This window comes from Candoia aspera, chromosome 1 (genome assembly GCF_035149785.1).
Source record: "Candoia aspera isolate rCanAsp1 chromosome 1, rCanAsp1.hap2, whole genome shotgun sequence".
NCBI classification, from domain to species: Eukaryota; Metazoa; Chordata; class Lepidosauria; order Squamata; family Boidae; genus Candoia; species Candoia aspera.
This window is the reverse complement of record NC_086153.1, coordinates 338114098-338138840: the sequence shown is the minus strand read 5'-3', so window position 1 is coordinate 338138840 and position 24743 is coordinate 338114098. Positions and strand designations below refer to the sequence as shown.

Here is a 24743-nt window from a genome sequence, read left to right as displayed (position 1 = left end):
TGATTTGATCTGTTTATTACAGGTTCCTAAATTTCCCACGCTCGGTCCAAGAAATGTACAGGTGCTGCCAGATATCTCCTTTCCTTGGTCTATTTTTCCCTTGCTTAAGAAACCTGGGAAGTTAGTTAGGCTAAGGCAGAAATCAAGCCAAGATCACTCATGTGCTTTTCCTGTCTCTGATGTCCAGACTTTTACAGCGTCCTGTTGGGGCTGAGATTTTTGCCCCAAATCTCTTCACTTGCTGCTTCTTTAAATGACCCCCCACCCGGAGTCTTACACACCTGTCTTTCCAGCTGCAAATTGGCAGGAGGCCAAGCCACGGTTTTGGGGTGGCCAATGCCACATTCCAGCAGTCACAACTGGGGGGGGGGCACAATGGGCATCTTGGACCAGGTGGCGCTTCCTTGCAAGGCTGTCTGCAAGGTACCGTCGAGGGGGCGGCCACGAGAGGGCCACTCCAAGCCAGGGACTTAGGAAGATTTGCATCGCCGCATTCGAATTCAGATCTCCCCTGCCCTCGTGGCTCAGCCCTCTGCGGTCGGGCTCTGAAAGCCATTTCTTGCCCTTCCGAACGATGGGCCCTCGGAGGCTCCTGCTTCGCCCAACTCCAGCTCTAACCACTAGGCGACCCCCCCGCAACCAGCTCTGCGGGGCAAAGCGCCCGTACCTGGCGTGCGTTTCGAGCTGTTCTTTTGTGTTTCAGTGGACTATGGGGAGCCATTCAGACTGATCGTTTCAGACAGGGGAGGGGGCGGCCGGGATCCACCTTAAACCTTTCGTCGGAGAGATTTCCCCGTCGGGTTGCCAATCGGCAGCGCTCCCAGCGCGGGACCGCGGTTGAAACCCGTCCAGATTTCGTACTGACCTTCTGTTCTTGCGCCGCCGCCCCCCCCCCCCGCTTCCCTGCACTCAAAACATCTTCTCCCCTTCCTTTAAAGAGATCGCATACCTCCCCCCCTTCCTTCCTTCCTTCAAGAAATGGGAGGGGGAGCGAGAGAGAGGCGCCCCCCCCATATGCCTCTGCCGGCATTTAACACGCTTCTCCTCTGACATGCGTGTGCAAAATCGCCTCTTCTTTTCTCAGATCGAATAAAAAATACCCATTTCTGCTTTTTTCCCCTTCCTCCCCCCCCTTCCTCCCTTCCCTTCCCTTCCCTTCCCCTTCCCTTTTTGCTTTTGTTTTTAAACCAAAGGGTGGCACAGAAATCTTGCTGGGATCTGAAACAGAAACAGCAGTTCCGCCCTCCCCTGATTTCCTTGCGGAGGGGGCTTTACCCCCAGGATGTATTCCCAAGGACGGCATGCTGTAAGTACCACCTTTGGCGTGGGGGGGCTCGGATCGAGCTGGAGGGGGCTTTGCTTGAAGAGGGATCTCGAGGGAGCTTGGCGACCGGACCTGGCGGGTGCTGATTTGGATGGAAAAGGGCGTGCAATTACACAGGAGGAAGTTAGGACCTGGGGGGGTGGGGTAAAAGTGTTCGGCTGGTGCCCATGCCTTTGCCCGCTTACTCACAGCAGCTGATTTGCAGGAAAAGGGGAAAAAAAGTGGGCAGAAGAACTGTTTGCAAGTATAAATGACACCCCCCCCGGGGGGGGGGAAAGTGATTTCCAGGTAGGTGTGCAAAAGCTGGGCTCTTGTTTCTGGCGAAGAAGGGAGCCAGGACTTCTGCCTTCTTCAGGGCTTCCTGCTCAGCCGAGTAATTAATCCATTATGATTAATTGCAAGTCCTTCTTGTTATGGTTTATTTATGTAGCCTTTCTGAACCCAAAAGGTCACTGCCCCAATGGGGAGCCTGCCATTTATCAAAAGCGAACCATAATTTTTAAAAGAAAAACAGCCATGGCATTTGCAGGATGAAAAATGCCCCTCTTGTTTGAGCAGGGAGGCCATCTCTGTCCACGTCTGAACGGGGTTCAGATCCGTCTGCACAGGTGACCTTGGGTGGGACTACCCAGGGTGGATCCAGGCCTTCCTTCCACTGATTCACACAACATGGCAACCCAGGTCAGCGGAAGACCTAACAGATGCATGGACGGAAGCACTGATTAGGTTAATTGTGGTTTGCTTTTGTTGCACGTGTGCACGGGGGGAAAAGAAGTTTGAGAATGTTATGTGAACTCAGCCTGCTTGGGGTATGGTCCCATAAAACTGAAGCACTCAATAATTAGGCTAGTTATTGTGCAAATGGACCCAAAGGGAATGCCTTCTTCCCCACCTCACCTTAAAGGAGGAGGAAATGTCCTCCCAGCTGGTGGTGTTCACACAACATGTTAACCTGAGTTTAATTTATTATATTTGTTATGGCTGCCCACTCAGACTGGGGAGGTGGATTGGCTGATTTGGGTTCCCACAACCTGGTGAAGCCCATCCAGTTTTCCCCTTGCCTAGTGGATTGTGTGAATGCAACTATAAGAACCAGGAACGGTCCCTCAGCTGGCAGAGTTTTGCAAACGGGCTCTATCAATCTTTGCAGGTAACCCATAACTGCAAAATCATTAGCTCCAGCATTAGAGGAGAGATATATACAGGGCTGTGTTTGCATGACTCCCTTACCGACAATTAATTTAACCACGGTGTTTTCAATTAGTCTGGATTTGCATGACACTGAACTGTAAATGAAGCACGTGGGTGGGATGCACACAATGCATCTTCTCATTGGGGGGGCCCAGGTGTCACATGAACTCACAGCAATCGTGTCCCATTTCCCCAGCCACTGGGGAAGCAGGATCTGGGACGGATGGGCCTTGGGGTGATTTAGCAGGACGTTTGCTGGCCAGATCCCCGAGGTGTGGCTCCTGCTTGGAATGAGTCACTGAGAGCAGGGACTCCTGCAGAGTCACAACGGGAGTCTCTTTGGAGAACAGTGTTTCTGCTGCATCTCTAAACTGCCTGGTTTTTCAGCAGCACTTTTGCCGTGCAAGGCCAGGAATAGATCTTCAGCATACCTTTGATTGGGAGCTTCATGGCCCCTAGGCCCTTTAAGGCAATTCTTTCTCTGGCCGGACAAGTGTAAAAATTGACTTTTTGCCAGTTTTCTGATATGCACAATTATGGTGAATGAAGAGCAACCACAGTTAAAGCCCCCACCCCAGCCTTTCAATGCAGCCTTTTTCAAACTTGGCACCTTGAAGATGGGTGGACTTTGACTCCCAGAATTCCCCCGCCAGCATGGGGAACTCTGGGAGTTGAAGTCCACCCATCTTCAAGTTGCCAAGTTTGAAAAACACTTTTTTAATGCAATGCACTGGGTGTCTTTTCCAGGTGAAATATGAGTTTAAAATCAGCCTGTAAGCTGCTTGCAGGCAACCCCTCCCTTTAAAGATTCTTACCTCCCGTGATTTTAGTTTACAGCAGCTGCCTTCAGCCACGACCATTTTATGACCAGTCACAGTTCATAAAGTCACAGTTGCTGCCTGTATTTTCTGCATATCATTTCCTACGCCTCAGCTGTGGGTAGCTCAGAATAAGGAGATCTGAGAAAATCATCCTAGCAGGGTACAGTCCAGAGGGGGCACCTGAGGTCATCAAGCTCCACCCCTTGCTCCATGCAGGAATCCAAACTAACGGGAAGTTTTTCCTAACATTCATAGGAATCTACCTTTAACTCCACTTCTTATAATAGTGGAATTTGTCTTTTAAGAGACATTTTTTTCAAGTCAGGGCTAGTAAATATTCCCCCGTCCTTTTTTCTCAAGGCTAAATCTCTCCACCATTTTCCTCTGCTCTGAATCTGTCCCAGTTTAGCTGTATGGCTGGCTGGGGAATTCTGGGAGTTGAAGTCCACACATCTGCAAGTTGCCAAGCTTGAGAAACACTGGTCTGGGCAATTTTTTAAAAAACATCATCCTCTTCCTTTGACATTTGTTCACAGGGAGGCAGAGTCTGAAATTAATTTGAGATGCACAAACTGTAAGATCCTTCTGAATCCAACTTTTAATAACATACCTGCCTGCTAGGCATATAACTGCAAATCAAATAATATTTTAATTGGGTTTTTATTTGTTAAGGACTGCACCATTCATCTAAAAGGCAATGTGCTGCAGGACCACCCTTGGGCAATCACAGAGAGATTGCTGAATGGCGGGGGCAAACTCACAGCATGGGGTGATTCAGCTGTGGGGGAGGGGAAGGCACTCTGCACCTGCTCGGTGGAAACTGATTTTCTGCAGCTGTTTCCAAAGTCCTGGTGTATGAGTTGGGTGGCCCTAAAAAATGTGTTAATAAATAAATAAAACAAATAAAGTCTGTGAAATGAGGTGGCAGACTGGCAATCAGGGCGTGGCCGTCTTTCACTGTTAATCTGAAGTGCAAAGTGAAGATTTTAACTTGGAAAAGAAGGATATCTAATAAAATTACTGTACTGCATATGCTCTCCTTGGAAAACTGGGTTTTGAAGGGCACCATACCATCTGCAACAAGAATAACAATAACAACACTATCATCTCATATCTGATTATTTTTTTCTCCCTGCTTTATGCTATTCCATCTCTCCACCTTTCTGTTTTCAGTCCGGGCAGTCTTTTAAATTCTCGGTGTTGGAGATTTGTGACCGAATTAAGGAAGAATTTCAGTTCCTCCAGGCTCAGTATCACAGGTATGGAGAAGAAGGGGAAAAAAGACTAGGAATAGAACTCTTAGTTATGATAACTTAGTAGAACCTCCACCTTCAGTGGCAGTATATCCCAGAATGCAGCCTCGAATGATCCAAGAAATATCTCTATTGCTTTTTCTCCCCATCAACCGTGGTCTGGCCTTGTTTGCACGTCATGCTAAGCTGTGGTTTGCTTGAGCATAATTTACTGGATAATAGCTGAATTTACCCAGCACCAGAAACCGCATTTTGCACAGTGCATTGTGTGAACTAAAATCTGTCCATTTTTCTCATCTCCGCTTCCTTTTCATCTTCAAAACAGAGGGAGTGTTCCCTAGAAAAGAAAGGCAGACTTTTAATTAATTTATTTTTGGTTCTGCACATACATACACACCCCAAAGTCCATCACAGGTCCCCGAGTGAGTAAGCCACTGAAGGTGGGAAGGAATGTGGTGGGGGGGCAGGGAAGGTTTTGAAAAGGGGCGAGCAGAACAGAAATGCATCATATTCCCTTTTTTGCAGCCTGAAGTTGGAATGTGAGAAATTAGCAAATGAAAAAACAGAGATGCAGAGGCATTATGTTATGGTAAGAAATAATAACAATAACACTTTTTTTATAAGAAATAAATATTTTGGCTATATCGACACGGATTTACAAAATACCCCTTTGCTGGGCACGTGTTCTGTTTTACGGTGTTCCTTTCTAGGTTCCTGTCTGGACCTTGAATTTTCAAAGAACACCAAGATGTGATTCCTTTTTCTGTTCTTCCTGCCGTGTTATTCCTCAATTAAGAATAAAAGAGGCAGCCGTAATAGCAATTATGTTTTGTTTCTTGTTTTATTTGCTGTTTGCGTATATTTTTGTTTGTTTTAATGTGGGGAGCCGCCCAGAGTCACGCACTATAAAAATCAATTAAATAAACAAATCCAATAGCCGCTCTTTCCCTTCCCAACGGCCATTTCCAAACTTACCTCCTCTGTTTTTAGATGGTGAACCTCCTGGGGCAGAGACCAATTTTCAATTCTGTAGTAGAGAGAGCCAAAGTGCAATGACAGAAGGGCAGAGCATGTTGCCTTTAATTCCTTTGGCTAGCTATGTCTCATTCTTTGCGTAGTGCTGTTTAACCTGAAGGGGACAGCATATTTGTTTGTTTGTTTGTTTGTTTATCTAATTTGTCCCCGCCCATCTCCTCCCATCTGGGGACTCTGGGCGGTTTACAACAATCGATTAAAAACAATAAAATACACAGAATAAAATACAATAATAAATAATATAAATAAAGGTAAAAATAAAGAATCCAGGTGGTGAGGAATCTAAAACAGTCCAGGTGTGGGAGGAGTGGTCTATAGCAGCCATCCCCATGTAACTCGATTCCCCTCTCCACCCCAAGCGAGGCGGCAGAATCAGGTCTTCAGACTCCGCCGAAAGGCCGGGAGCGATGGGGCCAGCCTCACCTCCGGGGGCAGCGTGTTCCACAGGGCGGGAGCCACTGCGGAGAAGGCCCGCTTCCTGGACCCCGCCAGATGAAATTCTCTTGCAGACGGGGTCCTCAGCTTGCCCTCTCTGCACGATCGGGTGGGACGGGTTGATGTGATGGGGAAGAGGCGGTCCCTCAGGTAGCCTGGCCCCATGCCATGTAGGGCTTTAAAGGTGATAACCAACACCTTGAATTGGACCTGGAAGCAAACTGGTACCCAATGCAGCTCGCGCAGCAGTGGTGTTACATGTGCCCTTCTGGGGGCACCAAAAACACCAAAAACAATATATAAGTAATAAATAACAGGAAAGCTGATGGTGATAAAAGAGGAGGAGGAATGCTTCCTTTTCCCTCCAGAAAGCAAAGCATTGAAGTGGGGGATATTGTAGTCCTAGAAACAGCCCCCCCTCCATTTCCCCTCTTTTCCCACTTGGGGTGTGTGGGGGTCCTTCTCCGGTAGGGCAGTGATTTTTTGTGACCTTCTGTGGAAGTGAAAGTTGGACTTTGAAGAAGCAGGGTAGGAAGAGATATTGATGCCTTTGAACTCTGGTGTTGGAGGAGACTCCTGAGAGTACCATGGATGGCCAAGAAAAGAAATCAATGGATCATCAAACAAATCAGCCCAGAATTCTCACTCGAGGCACAAATGGCCAGGGTGAAATTATCCTACTTTGGACACATGATGCGAAGACCCGGCTCTCTGGAGGGGGCTCTGATGCTGGGAACAGTGGAAGGAAAGAGAAGATGAGGATGCCCAGTAGCCAGGGGGAGGGACTCAGTTACAGCAGAAATTGGGGCGTGATGCTAAGGGTGAAATAATGCTCATAATGATCAAATGAAACAATTTTATGGAGCTGGGATAAAACTGCCTGCCTAACTGGTGCTTCTCCTTCTGTTTCAGTATTATGAGATGTCATATGGCTTGAATATTGAAATGCATAAGCAGGTATGTTTCGCAGGCTTGTTGGGAACCCCGAAAAGGGGCAGGTTGAGAAGGAAATTCAGAATTATGTCTTAGGCGATGAGGGCAGAACTTGGCACGTTGTGTAGAAGTAAAGATGGGTGTAACCTTGTTAATTCGCGTTGTGCCAAGGGACTAGGTTGCAGTTTGTGTCGTAGGGAGCATCAGCTTTACAGTTTAGAGGCTGCGTTCATGCAGTATGGTTAACCTCTCCCGTCCATTCACACAACATGCTAAACTTGGTGTTGTGTGAAAGCAGCGAAGTTGCTTGAAATGCATGAAAGAATGGGCCTTTCGGAAGGGAATCACTGGAGGGACCAAGGAGGGAGACGTTAGGCAAGTGGGTGGGAAAAAGGATCAATTCATGTTTTAATTTATTTTAAAAAGGCCTCTGGGGGCATTTGACTCTAATTTGATGCAAGGAAAATAAGATTTTTAGAAGGAAAGGGGTCCCTAATAGCAAAACATTTTCCACTCCTCACTTTGGACGGGGGGCTACATGTCAAAGAAAAATTGGACTTGTAAAAAGATACCTTTTTGGTTATGCATCTGACATGGCGGTGAGGAAATAATGAGGATTTTCAGCATCATTCTGCCATTACAGCTTTCTTGGCAATCCCCCCCCCCCCCGCTCCAGTGGTGATGAATCTGCTGGGACAGTCTTGTTATGCTCAGAGCCCCCCTTTTCCTACCCCTGGAATGACATTTGGTCCAGGGAGACCTCGCCGTCTTCCAAACGGGCTTAAGGCACCAGCCCTGGCTTTAAGGAAATGAATCCAGGCTGGAGGGTCCCCAAGCCCTCTTGGTCAGCTTTCCTCCAATTCCGCTTGGCCTGCAGACCCCGGCAGGAATGGGGCTGGCTCGAGGAATGATCCCAGCAGTAGCAGCCGCCAAAGGCCACAGAGGCACTGAAATCCAGTGGGCCTCTTCAGCTGTCTACACCTGTCGAGGGGACTGAAGGTGCAATTCTTGTTTGCTGCTGCTCCAGCTGGAATTTGCTTTCCCTGTCTGGGATTTATCGGTCCTGCAATTTGCCAGAGAAATTTGCTCAGCCAGACAAAGTGGTGTGCAAAATTCCAGGGTTTTTTGTTTGGTTGTTTGTTTGTTTGGTTCTTTTTGTTAAGGGGTGGGAGACTTTTTGCAAGAATAACTTGTTTGCTGGACTGTGGCCGATTTTAAATTTTGCTCCTCCCTCCCTCCCTCCCTCCCTCCCTCCCAGCCTTTCTTCTTCTTGTTCTTTATCTCCTTCCTTCCTCCCTCCCTCCCTCCCTCCCTCCCTCCCTCCTTCCCAGAAGAGAAAAATGTGAGCAGAGAAAGGCTTTGGACTTTCTTCTCTCTCTTCTCTCATAGGCTGAGATTGTCAAGCGGCTGACTGCTATCTGTGCCCAGATCATCCCCTTTCTCACGCAAGAGGTAAAAAAATAAAAGTGGGCAGGAAAACAGTGAGGTTTGGCTTTCAAAGAATTTCTTCATTAAGAGGGATTAGGGATTCGTTGACTGGAAGGATTTAAATAGAGTCTGGATGGGCATCTCTTGGGAATGCTGTGGCAACCGATTCCTGCCCTGGGCAGGGGGTTGGACTAGATGGTCTTTGAGTTCCTATCCAGCCATAAAATTGAAAGACACGGACACCTTTCTCTTCCCATCCTCATTGGCCCTTCTCTAAGTCAGCTTTCACCTACGTGGCACCCTCCAGATGATTTGAGACTACAGCTCCCAGAAGGCCGTGCTGCTTGGGAATTCTGGGAGTTTATTTTATTACTGCAATTTATATGCCACCTATTTGCTAGATTCCTACATATTTGGGGGCCACCATGTTGGGAGGGTTTGTGTGGATTTGCTTTGAGTTACATGTCCAGTGGTAGGGACCCAGCTTTGCATCTGTCTTTATCTGTGGCTTATTTCATTTCATTTTATTTTATTTTAAAAATGTATACAGGTAGTCCTCGCTTAACGACCATTTGTTTAGCAATGGTTCGGACTTATGACAGTGCTAAACCTGACTTGTGACCAGTCCTCGTGCTTACAACCTTTGCAGTGTTCCCACAGTCACATGATTACAATTTGGTTGCTTGGCAACAGGTTCTCATTTTTGACCATTGCAGCGTCCCGTGGTCACGTGATCACCATTTCTGACCTTCCCGGCCAGCTTCCAGCAAGCAAAATCAATTGGGAACTGCATGATTCACTTAACGATCGCCGCAAAAAAGGTCGTAAAATCAGGTCGGATTCTCTTAATGACCGCTTTGCTCAGCAACTGAAATTCCAATCCCAATTGTGGTCGTTAAATGAGGACTACCTGTATTGCTGCCTATCCAGAGGTACTTGGCTGTCCCAAGTACCTCTGGGCATCTAACTACCAATGCACAAGAAAAAAATATGATAGAACCTCTATAAACAAAACAAAAAATTCAGTTAAAAATAATCAATACAGTAGCTGAGGTGCTGCATAACTAATTCACAATACAAAAACACAAAATACATGTAGAATGGAACCAGTCTGGAAGGCTTCTGGTTTGGAAAGTTGCTGAAGACGGTGCTGAGCTCAGACGGCCAGTGGTCCGGATGAGGCACTTTCCCTTATTTGCATTCGTTCACAGCCGTGAGGACTAGAACCTTGCTCCATTTTTAAGGGTGGGCTGTAGTTGGAGGGCAGAGCGGGAGCAGAGCACCGAAGCTTTGCATGGGAGGCTCCTGGCATTATTCCCCAGCGTTCCTGATGAGGCTGGAAAAATCGCATTTTAATGCATCATTTCCAGTCTTCACAACTAGACCGTTCTGTCTTTTTTAAGAACAGAGTTTACAGGCTGGGGGCCATGCGCTGGTTTCGTGGGTCTCTGATTGGGGTCTTCGAAACACGCTGATGCACTTTTCCTTGGCCTCCAGCATCAACAGCAGGTGTTGCAAGCCATGGACCGGGCCAAGATGGTGACAATGGGAGAGCTGAACAGCATCATTGGGGTGAGTGTGGCCAGGCCCAGCAACCTCCTTGGGCAAGCACTCCTGGGCCGTCTCCAAGCCTCACGGAGCTGGGAGGCTGCGGCTGCTGCTCCTCGATGCAAGAAGCTCGGGGCTTCCCTTTTCACCAGTACAGATGTGACTGCAGCAGGGTTTCTCAATCTCAGCGATGGGTGGACTTCCACTCCCAGCATTCCACAGTAAGCCCTGGCTAGGGAATTCTGGGAGTTGAAGTACACCCACCTTAATGCTTGCTGGCTGGGGAATTCTGGGAGTGGAAGTCCACCCATCTTAAAGTTGCTGAAATTGAGAATCACTGGACCAGAGCTTCCCTCCACCCATCTACCCTAATTAAATGGGGCACCGACTTTGTTCTAAGAGCCTGGAGAGCTTCACTGAAGATGGGGCTGTCCTCCTGGGTGCCTGGAGCCCAGACTCGCAGATTTGCAGCCCACGTCCTCTGCTGGAGGCGTGCCCAGACTGGGGTGAGAGCTTGTGGAGGCTGCCCACTGCAGCCCCCTAAGCTGGAAGCAGGAGGTCAGCCCTGCGTGGATCCTCCTAGGGGTTTCTCCTTCTCTCCAGCAGCAGCAGCTACAGCATCTCTCCCATCACGCCCCCCCAGTTACCTTGGCCCCCCACCCGTCGGGGTCTCAGGCTTCCAGCTTGGGTGTGGTCAGCACTGCCTCTGGGCTTCTGGCTCTCTCAGGGATGTTGGTGGCACAGAGCACCCTTGGAGCAAAGCAAGAGAATGCCGGGCAGGACTCCGAAAACAGTCAAGGTAAGAGGGGTGAAGGAGGGGTTGGTGAGTGGACAGAGGCCAGGAGGAGACTCTCGCCTGGGAGGGTCCTGGTTGGAGTTCTGAGCTGTCCATCAGAAGGGGGGGTCGCTTAAAAACAGAGCACCCATCTATGGTGGGGCTATTTGCATAGTCCTGCCCTGAGGGTGAGGTTTAACAGAACCTGTCCCCTTCATTTGCATGCCCCTGCCACTCTGATCTCTGCCTGTGGCGACATTCGCACCTGACACTATGCTGGCTTAAAACCGCCCAGAGTCACTGGGAGTTGGGCAACATTAATAATAATAATAGTAGTAGTAGTAATAATAATAAGTTGGTGGCCTATCAATTTAATAAATAATAATAGTAGTTTTCATTATTATTGCTATTGTTGTTACTGTTGTTATGTTGTTATGGTTGGTTGCACAGTCAGCCAGATGTTTAGACTGGATTTGGCATTTTTGTCCACCTATTGAGTCCTTCCCAAGGACCTGGGATAGGCAGATGTTGTTGCTTAATGATATTTAAGGTATTGTCGCAGGAGGTAAGTTGTTCCAAGCAAAGCTGCCTTTTGCAATTGGTGGACGGTGATTTTGTCAATGACAGTGGTGTTCAAGGGGTGCTCCAGATGTTTTGGAATTGCACCCAAGGCACAGGTAGTCCTTGACTTATGACCATTCATTTAGCGACCATTCGAAGTTATGACGGCACTGAAAAAGATGATTTACAACTGGTCCTCACACTTACGGCTGTCGCAGCGGCCCTGCAATCACGTGATCAAAATTCAGGCGCTTGGCAACCGGCTCACACTTCAATGATTTCAGCCTCCTGTGGTCATGTGATCATCATTTGCAACCTTCCCAGCTGGCTCCCAACAAGCAAAGTCAATGGGGGAAGCCAGATTCACTTAACGGCTATGGCAAAAAAGGTCGTAAAATCAGTGCAATGCATTAAAAGTGTTTTTCAAACTTGGCAACTTTAAGATGTGGGTCGTAAAATCAGGCATGACTCACTTAGCCAACGCCTCACTTAGCAGTGGAAATTCCAGTCCCAATTGTGGTCGTAAGTCGAGGACTACCTGTAGCACCTTTGTTTTCTTTTGCCATAGTCGTTCTACTTCTATTTGCAGGTCTTTGTATTATGTGATTTATCTCCCGTTGTTTCTCTTCTCTTCTGCTGTCTCCAGGGATTGCAGCGTCCACTATCCAGACATTTTTGTCTTTCTTTTCAGCAGTTGTTAAGTCTGGGATGTTGTGTGGCCGATGCTTGTCTGTTTGAATTCTAAACTCCCAGAGCACTTGAGCTTCTTCATTTCCTATTACTTTGTCTATTTTGTGGCCCCACCAGTTCTTGGTTGCAGGCAAGTGGTATTTCTTGCAGATGTCCCAATGCACCATTGTTGCTACAGCTAGTCCTTGCTTAACAACCACAATTGAGACCAGAATTTTGGTTGCTAAGCAAAGCGGTCATTAAGTGAAACCAATCTGATTTTATGACCATTTTTACTGGGATCATTAAGCAAATCAATAGTTCCCTATTGTCAGAAGCCAGCTGGGAAGGTCGCAAATTGTAGTCACGTGACCGCAGGATGCTGCAATTGGTTGTAAATGCGAGCCGGTTGCCAAGAGCCCAAATCACGTTCACATGACCACGGGGGTGGTGTGACAGTTGTAACTTTGAGGACGGATCGTAAGTAACTTTTTAGCCTCGTCGTATCTCCAAAACATCATTAAACAAATGGTCGTTAAGCGAGGACTACCTGTACTAGCTTCAGTGAATCTTCTTCACTGTCTTTTTTCTTCTTCAGCTGTCTGGTGTGCTTGCAACATTCCAGGCCCACTTATGCTTCTTGGTAAATAGAGTCTGTCAATGTCGCTATGATGGGCGGGATTCATTGCCATTATTTTTCTGGTCTTCCTATCCAGGTTTCTAGTTCAGCTTGAGTCCACTTCACGATTCCAGCTGTGTATTTAATGGCTGGAATTGCCCAGGGGTTAATCACCTTGATGGTGTTTCCGCCACTGAGTTTGGACATTCAGATCTTCTTCACTCTTCTGATGAATTCACTACTAGCCTTCTTGATGAGGATGATGATGATGATGATTGGAGGCTGGGTAGTTTGGCTGGTGGGAACCCAGCCATTAGCCAAATGAGTGGTGTAAATCAGGCTGTCGCATTAAACTGTATTATGATTTATCTGCTTGGGCACCGGGTACTCGTTGAACACAGAAGCTGTGTTTGTTAACCCAGGGTTAGTGTGCTGTGTGAACCCAGCCTCTCTAAGGATGTGTGTGTGCATGTGTGAACACATCATGTATATTCTGAAGGAGGAAGATACTGAATTTAAGATTTCCCAAAAGGAAGATAAGGCAGTAAAAGGTCATTTCCCTCCGTGACCACATTCTCAGCCTTTTAAGGTACATTTGCAGAGTTTTCTGTTTAGGTAAATTCAGCACACCTGGATTCACACAACTGAATGCTCCGCCTGGATTAACAGAGCACTGCACAGATAACAGCTGGATGGGCTGGGCTGGTTTACATTGTCCACAAAGGCAGGGCTGGATTCTCACCCCAACTGAACCGCCGATTCCTCAGCCCTGCTTTAACCTGGGCTAGTGTGTTGTGTGAACGCGGCCCCTGCATGTGTCTGACCGGTTCTTGTTCGGTCTATCCGCTGTTGTGGGTTTTGCCAGAAACACTCAAAAGCAAGTTGGGGGTCTTTTCCTCAAAGAGCTTGCAGGCTAAATTTAGACTGGGGGAAGAGAGATTTGGAGGAAGACAAGAATGGAGAAAGGGGATCAAAGGACAGGCCGATGACACTGCCAGGTCCTCCTGATTCGGGTCCCCTATTTGTGCAGCTGTTGGCTCAGGCTGGAAAAATGGGCACTGGTGGGTGGTGATGGTGGAGGAAACATTGACTAATACAGGTAATCCTTGTTTAGCGACCGTTCACAGTTACAACGGTGTTGAAAAAGTAACTTTATGACCAATCCTCGCCTTTACAACCTTTGCAGGTCTGCAAAACAAAGGAAAGCTGAAGTAAGATCGTAAGAACAGTTGCAATTTCACACAGCGACTGATTTGCTTAACGACCGAGTCACTGGTCCCAATTGTGGTCACCAAATGAGGACTGGCTGTAATGCCAGTGAAGTCTCTGTAAGGCTAGAAGGGGTGGTGGTGCTGTTTTTGACCCTGGAGAACAAATGTCCTGCCCCATATTGTGTCCTAGCTGGCCCATTGTGTGTGCATGCACATGCCTGCGTGGGGGCCGGGGGGGCATAATCTCTAAAACTTTTGCTAGGAGGAGGGCAAGGTGCTGAATGCCAACCCTGAAGGGTCTTTCTGGAACTTACATGAAAGACTGGTTAGAGTTGTTAATAATAAGTGGACGCCCTCTGCGCACAACCAGAGACTTTCTTATTGCCCTATATAGATGTATTTTTCTCTGTGCAATGCAGCTTTAAATCTGAACGTTCCCATTGCACCAGGGCTAAGGGGGCATTTGAACCGGGATCTCCCCAGTCCTAGTCCAGCACCTTCGCTGCTATGCAATGCTAGCTCGGCTCAGCTGAACTGCACGTGTTGGCAGAGTGCCCAGGTTAGAGGGGCTGGTTCATGGTCTGATGTGTGGCATGAATTCAGCAAATCCTAGTTAAGCAACTCATGGTTGTTATGCTTTTTCCTGAAGAGGGAGGAACCTGCTTTATTTTTCTTCCAGTCAAAGTGGGGGAAAGGGAAGATCTCTGGGTGCTTTGATCATACACAGGGTGCTCTAGACCCTGGGGGTCTGAAAAAGATCTGCACACTTAGTCGGTGCAAGCAGAACTGTTCAAGAAGAAATGTACTACACGGGTAGTTGCTTGCCATCTCTGTTTTTAAGATTTAGGTCGGGGTCAAAAATGTGCCTTCTGTACTTTTATTAGAATGGGGAAACTTCCTTCCTTCCTTCCTTCCTTCCTTCCTTCCTTCCTTCCTTCCTTCCTTCCTTCCTTTTCCCCCTCCACCCCTTTTTTCCTCTTCCTCCTTCCCTCCCTCCCTCCCTCCCTTTCCTCCTCCTTCCTTCCCCTCTCCATCCCTAATTTTTCCTTCCTTCCTTCCTTCCTTCCTTCCTTCCTTCCTTCCTTCCTTCCTTCCTTCCTTCCTTCCTTCCCTCCTTCCTTCCCTCCTTCCTTCCCTCCTTCCTTCCTTCCTTCCTTCCTTCCTTCCCCCTGAAGAATTCCTTTTCCCAGCAAGTGGTGGGAAAGCAAGGAGAAATAGAAGAACTTTGTGCAAAGTTTGGGGAATTTGCATCCTCCTCAGAGAGCTCTGAGGTTTTTCTGGCAAAAAAGTCTCCCCCCCTCCCCCCGTGCTTGCCATGGCAACTGGGTTTGTCACCAGGGGTGAGCTGGTGCTTGTCTAGACTCGCGTGGAAAAGAAGGCCTGTGCAAAGTGCATGGCGAGATCCGTGTGGAAGCTGGAGCTGGCCCAGCTGGCACTCCAGAACATGTGTGCGTGAGCCAGGTCTGGGGGTTGGTGAGGGGGAGAGCCTGTGTTTCCCCCCTTTGGGTTGCAAATGGCTTTGCATGCAGGCCTGATCAAAGCCAAAACGCTTGGCAAGCCTCTTTTAAAAAGCTTTCTTGGCCCAAATGCATCCTGGGACTTCATCCAGCATCATCTAGCCCAGCTCTTTCTGGCATGTTTCCTTGTTAATGTAGAGGAAAATAAAAGCCTTTTCTCTCTTTCTCTTTCAACCTCGACACCAAAGTTGGGAGCAAGCCTGCCGAGCGATGTTTGATGGCGAGGGGCCTTCGCCTCGCAGTAGGAACCCATAAATATGGCTTGGTGATTGTCTGGTCGCCTATGGCGAGAATGAGAATCCAGGTGACCAGACAGGGATGGTTTATGAAGAGGCTGGTTCTTTTGCGGCCACATATAGCTGCCTTTCTGAATGAACAGGGAAAAGTGGGAAAGGGTAGAATATTGCTTTGGATGCCAGGTGGAAAATGCTCTTTTTTTTTTAGTGGGTCCTACATTAGGGATGACAACAGCCTCATGTGGCGCAGAGGGGTAGGCGGCAGCATTGCAACCGAAACTCTCCCCACGACCCGAGTTCAGTCCCAGCGGAAGCTGGATTCTCTCTGGGTAGCTGCTCAGGTCAACTCGGCCTTCTACCCTTCCGAGGTCGGTAAAATGAGCACCCGGCTTGCTGGGGAAGGCAATGGCAAACCACCCCGCTCTGTAGTCTGCCAAGAAAACGTCACGAAAGCAGCATCCCCCCAAAGGGTTGAGCATGACTCGGTGCTTGCACAGGTGACCTTTCACCTTTCACACTAGGGATAGGCCACATTGCCCAATTTCCCTTCCTTTTCCCCCCTCCTTGCAGACAGAAAGCTAGTTCGAAAGAGGGACATCCTTCTCCCTGCTGTGTTAGAGATTTACTTGCAAGGTTTTTTAAATTCTCATGGGGAAATATTTGAAGTTGATTACCTTCCACCAGCTGTTGGAAGTGATACAGTTAATTATCCTCTCGCATGCAGGAATAGGATCTCAAGCCACAGTCCCCAAATTCTCTAATTAAGAAGGCCCTGGTCAATAAGCAGTGGGAAAAGTTCCTCTCTGCCTTGCTACAAGACACAAGCAAAGGATTGGGTGGGTCTGTTCTAGCATAAAGAAGCCTTCTGTACGACAGGCTTCAGCCGAACCCTGGCAAGACGGAGTGGCTGTGGGTTAAGGGCTCCTCCGAATCCGGGACTTTGTCACCTTTGGTTCTGGATGGGGTGGCACTGCCCCTGACAGACCCGGTGCGAAACCTGGGGATCCTCCTGGACTCACGGCTCCTGCTCGAAGAGCACGTGGCAGCCGTGGCCAGAAGGGCCTTTGCACAGCTCCATGTTGTGCTCCAGTTACGCCCCTTCCTGGATCGGGAGGCCCTTCGAACAGTCACTCGTGCCCTGGTTATCTCCCATATTGACTACTGCAATGCACTCTACGTGGGGCTACCCTTGAAGAGTATCCGGAAGCTTCAGCTGGTCCAGAACGCAGCCACGCGGGCTATTTGTGGCAACCCCAGAAGGGCGCATATAACACCTTTGCTACACGAGCTGCACTGGGTGCCAGTCTGCTTCCGGGTCCAATTCAAGGTGTTGGTTATCACCTTTAAAGCCCTACATGGCATGGGGCCAGGCTACCTGAGGGACCGCCTCTTCCCCATCACATCAACCCGTCCCACCCGATGGTGCAGAGAGGGCAAGCTGAGGACCCCGTCTGTAAGAGAACTCCATCTGGCGGGGTCCAGGAAGCGGGCCTTCTCCGCAGTGGCTCCCGCCCTCTGGAACATCTTGCCCCCGGAGGTGAGGCTGGCCCCATCGCTCCCGGCCTTCCGGAGAAACTTGAAGACCTGGCTCTGCCACCTGGCCTGGGGCAGGGAGGAGAACAGTCATGCCTGGGGTGGCTAGTGCCTTGAAGTACCCCTTCCACGCAAAGACTGAACAAGATCACAGCCATCTGGACTTTACTCTTACTTATATTTATTAATGATATTTAATTTCATAAGGCATTTTAATATATTTGTTGTTTTAGTGAGTATTTTTGTTGTAAACCGCCCAGAGTCCCTCCGGTGGGAGGAGATGGGCAGTGACAAATTTGATAAATAAATAAATGTTTAAATCAGGCTTTTATCAAGGATCATGAGGACTAGAACTCTATTTCATATTTAGGAGAAAGGCTACAGTAACTGTACATCTGCAGATTTATTTGCAAGGTAAAACAGGTTTGCAAATAAATTTACAGATGCACGTCTCTATGGCCATTTTCTTAAATATCACATTTAAAGAGGAAGCAGTTTTGTCAGTGAAAGAATTGAATTGGATTTCATCCCAAACATCCCCTTTGCAGAGCAAGAGGGGAAAATACATCCTCAATAGCTACAAAATTTGAAAAAAAAAAATTGAAAGCGGTGTCTAATTGTAGTTCTTTGCTGAAGATACCCCGCTGATGTTCAGGAAAGGCACTCTGCACATGTTCAGAGGTGCTGTCTTTTTTATTCCCACGTTGATGGAAAAGGCTGTGGAAAGGCTGCGTTCACACAACACCTTTAACCAGGTCGAAAGACCTAGTGGGTGCACTTGGACAACCTTAGGTTTTTATTTATTTATTTAAAAGATTTACAGTACTCGTAAGAAACCCAATTTACATCACCTGTAAGAAGCACATAAAAACAATAAAAGCAAACAGTGATACAAGGGAAAAGTATTGTGGGAACCCTGGAAATGGCTTAACTCCGTAAGCAGGTTAATGGGGCTGTGGGGACGTAGCCATTTTGTAAAGCAGGCTGTTTCCATTCTGCAAGTTTTATTTATTTTTCCCTAGCAGTTTTATGCCGTTGCATTTCATCCAGCTCTGAGCAGATTCTACCCTGCGTGCCACACAACGGGGTGGGCACACACCCAATCTTTTCTAGTGACATTCAGCTCTGTGATCTTATCCCTGCAAAGACCTAATTCCACATCTTTCCATCTTTTTGCCTCCCCTAAACGTTGGATAACTGATGGCTGGGTTGCTGCGTTCCAGGGAAGTCACGGAGTCCGGTAAGTCTTGCAGGGCTGCGTCTAAGCCTGGGGGCATGGGGGGTGGGGGTGGGCTTTGGGGCAACCCATCCTCAAGGCAGCTCTGAGGCTGTGCAATGCAGAGGAACCTGAGAGAAAATCAGTCCTGGGGTCTTCCAAGCCTCCTCTTGTCTGCTTTGAAGGGAAAGCAAGTTTTGTATGTCTGGTTCTGCAAAGCGTCCACGCGCACCCACATCGCAAGCCTGCAACCTTGGGGGGCGGGGAAATACAGCCTGACCAGGTTGATTTGCATGATGTCTTCCAAGTTTTGTCTCATTCTACGTTGGCTTTATATTCTTCTCATTGATTGATGGATATTGGATTTGGGAGCTGCCTGACTCCAGAATGATTCTGGATGGCTGACGCCTTCAGACAGAAAAACAGTAATTCCCTTTTATTTCAGGGGATGTGGGTGGCCTTTCCAGGGGTGGGGGGGAAGGCTGTAGGCTGGGGATTGTGGACTACAAGTACCAGGATTCCCAGCCCATGCCAACAATGGCTGGGCTGGTTGACGATAATTTGGGTAGTAATCCAACCAGTTGGAGAAGGCTGTGGATTGAAGAACCTAGAGCAGTGTTTCTCATCCTTGGCAACTTTAAGATGTGTGGACTTCCACTCCCAGAATTCCCCAGCCAGCAATTCCACACATCTTAAAGTTGCCAAGGATGAGAAACACTGAGCTAGAGCAAGGCCTGAGCTTGTCAAATGGGGAGTAAACACAATGGCGCCATGTGGGGTGGGCCGGGGTGGCTAAAAGACATCCTAAGGGGCTGCCCCCCCCGTTTCCTGCCTATCAGCTGATCAGCAAGATCAGCTGGTTGGCAGAAGAAGACCCCTGGGTGGTGGGCTGCCAGAGAAGAGGACTTTGACGGTCCCTGTGCAGGATTGGCCACCAGGAAAATAGGGGTGAGTCAAAGGGTGCGTGAAAGAGAATGGGGGGAGTGTGGAAGACTCTGGATGATGTGCCTCTGGATGATGTGGGTGGGAGAGGAAGATGGGTAAGGGTGGGTGAGAGCGAAGGGTGTGCTTGGGTGCATCAGCCCTTCGAGGTAGACCACGCAAGGAAACCAAAGTTACACATGCTGAAACTACTGTTCTTACAGGGTTACAGCAGCAGAATCACTTCTGAATGTGCTTCCCCCCTCCCTGCCTTCTCCAAGCACCCAATTTAGGGGACCAACCTACCATATTTACTGTCCAATTTGCCAAAAACGAAGACTGCCTTGCATTAAAGATAATTCACTCCCACCCCCCAGCAAGAAGATTAGGCAGAAAAATTAATCTACCTGATTTGCTTAAAGGTGCTTCTCACTTTAAATTGTTTTTTTTTTATGGCGGGGGAGGTCATCTTACTTTTAATTAAATACAGTGACCGTCTTGCTGTCCCAGTTTGGAGGACCGGAACAGGATCTCTGTCTTCCTGTTGTTTCCGTTCATTCATTGGCGTTGCCTTCTTCTCTTCTCCCTAACCCTGCAGAGCAATTCTGTGTCTCCTCCTGAGAGCCTGCAAGAGGAGGAACGGGGGGACGACAGCGGGGCGAAGGCCAAACAGCAGGGGAAGGGCGAGGTGGGGTGTTACGTAAGTGTCTCCTTTTCGTTTTGCGATCGTTGCAGGAATTTGTCGTGATGGAAGGTGTCGGCCTGGCTGGGTAAACCAGATAGGACCCTTAACCAGAAGAACTAATTTATTTTACTGTAAAGCTGCATTGACAGAAACTTGCAAGTCTGAAAGTACAATTCTCCACCCCCCACTGCATCTCATTTACAGCCTGGGAAGCTTTCTGAGCTTCTTGCCCTTCCCATTATGCAGCTGAGGGCTAAGCCGTCTCTTATCTGACCGTTCCCTTGGCAGCGTCTTTCTCCCCATCTCCCAAAGTCTTTCCCACATACCATTACAGTACCCTCTGTGAATTTCTCCAAGAGAAATACAGATTTGCCACTAACCCTCCTGTAAAGGAGATGGGTGGGGTGGGGGGGACTGTACTTTCAGACTTGCAAGATTCTGTCAATGTAGCTTTACAATAAAGCAGAATTAACTTAACTGGCCGTGTTTCCTGTCTGGTCTACCTGGGAAGGCTGACATCAATCTTGCAGGTCTAAAAGTACAAATTTCCCGCCGTCTCCTTTACAGCACAAGAAACTAGGGAGGGTCCCTTCTGATCCTTTTGCCCCATCCATTATGCAGCTGCGGGCTATGCTGCCTCTTATCTGACCATTCCCTTGGCAGCGTCTCTTTGCCCCAGTCTCCCAAGGTCTTTCCCACACATCGTTATCTCACCCTCCCCTTCTGATTCATCCCCCCCCCCGTCTCCTTTACAGCCCAAGGAACTACAGAGGGTCCCTTCTGAGCCTCTTTCTCATCCCATTATGCAGCTGTGGGCTCCTCCCTCTCTTATCTGACTGTTCCCTTGGCAGCGTCTCTTTGCCCACTCTCCCAAGGTCTTTCCCACATACTGTACCATTACAGAAGGCGAATGTCTGGCTTAAGCTGCCCAAGATGAGCATCCTGGCCAGTCAGAGCCTATGGTTAGGAACCAGGGAGTGCTGCCTTCAAATGTCCATTGAGCAACCAGGCTCATTGGTTAGACCCAAGTTCAATTCACTCATGTTAGACTCATGTGTTAATTTGCTTTGAAACAGAACTAGGGGTGGCCCTGTTGAGTTCTAGAGATTTGCTACTGAATTTCAGCACCGTGACTGATTGATTGATCAATCAGTGGCGGCAGGTTGGGGCCAGCTCTTAGCAACCGCCTAGATAGGTTTTTTTTCTAGGAGATGCAGTTTTAGTGCTGCAAAAATCAGAATAGGGTTGGGTTTAACGAGGAGTTTTCTCACTGATTTATATCAAGGGCAGTCCATCAGCAGCCCGGGGGCTTCCCATTTTATTTTGAAACATCCTGTCAGGCAATCCGTATGGTGCAAGATTGCCTATCCTACCAGGCAGAGACAGAGAGGAGAATGTCAGACGGAGAGGAAAATGAGGGCCAAGGGGTGGCCTTGCCCACTTTTCCCCGGCCCCATTCGCCATCGGATGTGCCCCAGGAGAGTTCTCTTCAGTTGCTTGCTCTCCAGATGTGCTGAAATTCAGCTCCCAGAATCCTTCCTCTAGGATGTTGACCAAGGATCCTGGGAGATGAAGTCCAGAGTATCCAGGCTGGGATGGGCTGACCCAAGGAACGAACCTTTGGAAAAGCACAGGCTGCTCCCCCTGGTGCAGCCACTCCTGATATGACATGGGGCATCCCAGACTTTCTCTGGGGACACAGAGCCACACGCCTTCCTTCCCCTCTCTTTCTCTCCCCCTGTCCCTTCCCTTCCTTCCCTCTCTTCCTCCCCTGTCTTCCCTCTTTTTCTGGGACATCCCTCTTTTTCTGCTCCTTCCTCCCTCCCCTCCCCCTCCCTTTTTTCTGTCTCTCCCCTTCCTTCCTCCTCTTCCCTTCCTTCCTCTCTTCCTGTTCATCCCCTTCCCTCCCCCCTCCTCCTTTTTCTGTCTCTCCCCTTCTCCTCTTCCTTTCCACTTCCTCCCCTTCCTCCCCTTCCTCTCTTCCTGTTCATCCCCCTCCCACCCCTTCTCCTCCCTCCCCCTCCCCTCCCTCTTCTTTCCCTTCCTTCCTTCCTTCCTTCCTTCCTTCCTCCTTCCTTCCTTCCTTCCTTCCTTTTGTTCCCCTCTCCACCCCTTCCCTCCCTCCCTCCCTCCCTCCCTCATCCTTCCTTCTTCCTCATCCCCCTCCCCCTCCCTCTTCTTCCCCTTCCTTCCTTCCTTCCTTCCTTCCTTCCTTCTCCTTCCTTCCTTCCTTCCTGTTTCTCTCCCCACTCCTTCCCTCCCTCCCTCCCTCTCTTCCTTCCTTCCTTGTTTCTCTCCCCACTCCTTCCCTCCCTCCCTCTCTTCCTTCCTTCCTCCCCCTCCCCCTCCCTGTTCTTCCCCTTCCTTCCTTCCTCATCTATTTTTTCTGGCTGTTTTGCAGGAGAGCGATGGGGAGCGGAGTGATTGCAACCTGACTGTGGACGAGGTACGTGGCCAATCCGTGGGAAGGTTTGCCTCGTGCTGCAGGCGAGAGCCGCTCTCATGAGGTTTTAACACTAAATTATGCAGGAGCTTCAAAGCTGCTGGATTCGAGGAGCTTTCAACATCCATCGCTTTTTGCCTCTGTGCAGCGTTGCACTTTTCCCTTTTTTTTCAAATCTTAATTACATTCCGGGCTCATTCTGGGGGTCAGGCCAGCCTCTTCGTTCTGGCAGGATGAAAGCATTGACTCTTCTGACCTGGGAAGGCTATTGCTCCCTCGGTGGATTTTTCTCCCTGCAGGAACATGGAAGCCTTTGAATTTTCCCTGCGCTGCCATCCCGTCCTCCGCAGAGAACATGGTGTGGGTGAGAGTTGGCATCTGGATTCGCCTCCCCTTTCACCGACCTGTGTCCCACAGATACCCACTCGCAGCCTCCGGACTCTGCTTGGACTGGGATGAATGTCCCCCAAAAGTCCTATGTAAACCTTAAGATGGACTTAACACATTTACAAATAAACTTCAAAAATGTTGCTTGAAACCTCTCCCTGGAAATAGGAAAAAGGAGAAGAACAAAGACCTCAGTTCTCCCATCCGGCTTTGTTTTCCTACCCTCTCTCTCTCTCTCTCTCACACACACACACACACAAAATAGATATAGTTGCTGGATTTGCACAACATGTTTTCTGTGGTGAGATCGCATCTGGAGGACTGTGTGCAATTCTGGGAATGGTATTTTAAAAGGGTCGCGGAGAAGCTCATGGCAGTCGGAGGAGAATTGCAGAATAATAACAGGTCAGGAAAACCTGTTTGGGATTGTTCAGGGATCGGGAGGTGTTTTGCCTGCAAAAAGGAAAAGTGAAGGGAGATATTCAGCCCTTCTGAAGTCTAGGCCAGTGTTTCTCAACCTTGGCCCCCTTTAAGATGTGTGGACTTCAACTCCCAGAATTCCCCAGCCAGCAACACTGGGAGTTGAAGTCCACACATCTTAAAGGGGCCAAGGTTGAGAAACACTGGCCTAGACAGTCGCTATTTGGTATCTTTAGGAAAACAGTTCACACTCAGTTTTTGGGGTCAGACCATCCTCCATTTAACCTACCAGTCTTAATTTGGTTTAGATTCAGTTTTCATTCTCATTTTGAGTTGAATTTTCATCCGTTGCACGTGGGTGCATTGTGGTGCATCTTAATTTTTTCTGATGGTGAACCATCTGGGCTGGTTGCAATTTGGGCTGCAGATAAATGTTTTGATTGATTGATTGACAATGTGCCATCGAGGCAGTGTTGACTCTATTGGAAATCATAATAGCAGTAACAATAATGATGCTGATAAAATAGCAGTGTACAAATATCTAAATGTGTGCCACTTGCAAGAGGGGTGGTCTCTTCTCTGTTGAAACGGCAAGCAGGAGAAGAGCCGCTGGGTCGAAATTTAAAGGAAATAAATTAAATTGAGCAGTAGGAGAGATTTCCAGATGGAAATGCAGTGGAAGGGTCTGCCTAGAATAGGAGCGGACTCCTTTTCACTGGAAGTTTTCAAATGGGGGCTGGATGGCAACTGATCAGGGATGGTATACAGTAGTGGATTCTTGCACTGAGCAAGGAGGGTTGGACTGGATGACCTCTAAGGATCCTTCTAATCCATGATTCGGTAGACATTGAGTTATTTGGTTTTTTTAAATTTTTATCCCACCTTTCTTATTTTTATAAATAATTCAAGGCAGCAAACATACTTAGCCTCTTTTCTGTGTGTGCACAATTCTCTTTCATAAATCAGCCCAAGGAGCTGGACTTCACACATCCAACTGAACCACCAAAACAGCCAGAACTAATCAGGGTTAAAACCAACCCATCTTAGCCAATGGGGTGATGTCCACCTCAGCTCTTTCTTTAATCTGGTTCAATACACCGGTGGGAACACAGCTAGTGAGTGTCTACCGGCCACCACAGGCCTTTTTCCTCTGAACAGGTGAGAAGCCAATGTACGTTGCACTGCTTTGGAATTTTTGCAAAAATTAAAAAGGAAAAGATAAAAGAATGTGGGTTTTTTACATTCTGCAGAAGTGTGTCAGAAACCGTTTCCTCCATTGCTCTCAAGAGGCTCTGGAATGATTTAAAAAAAAAGAAAAGCTTAATATAGGCATCAACGCAGCAATATGGGGTTGGCTGGGAAGAAACTTGGAGAGCTGTGTGGGCCTGCAGACACCAGAGATCTGCTGGCTTTCTCAAGTGCCAGGCTGGAAAATGAAATGTGCCTGAGGATGCCTGTGGATTCACAGGGTGTTTAATCCCCTTGTTGCTCCAGGAAAAATAGGCCCGGAGCAACGCACGTTGTAAGAGATGGGAATTGAATACCTTCTGTTGGAAACTGTGGTGGAGGGGAATTAGCAAGT

General features: G+C 48.4%; 1 protein-coding gene across 1 annotated transcript in view; it reads left to right on the top strand.

Moving 5' to 3' along the window:
* The first annotated feature begins 1203 nt into the window (after positions 1–1203).
* Positions 1204–24743, top strand: part of LOC134487499 (transducin-like enhancer protein 2) — a 44352-nt gene continuing 20812 nt past the window's right edge. The window contains exons 1-10 of the mRNA XM_063289338.1: positions 1204–1306; positions 4510–4595; positions 5115–5178; positions 6972–7016; positions 8382–8444; positions 9918–9992; positions 10572–10767; positions 18313–18329; positions 19825–19926; positions 22313–22357. Coding sequence (XP_063145408.1) covers positions 1283–1306; positions 4510–4595; positions 5115–5178; positions 6972–7016; positions 8382–8444; positions 9918–9992; positions 10572–10767; positions 18313–18329; positions 19825–19926; positions 22313–22357 — 717 coding nt within the window. The 5' untranslated portion in view covers positions 1204–1282. The remainder of the gene's footprint in view (positions 1307–4509; positions 4596–5114; positions 5179–6971; positions 7017–8381; positions 8445–9917; positions 9993–10571; positions 10768–18312; positions 18330–19824; positions 19927–22312; positions 22358–24743) is intronic.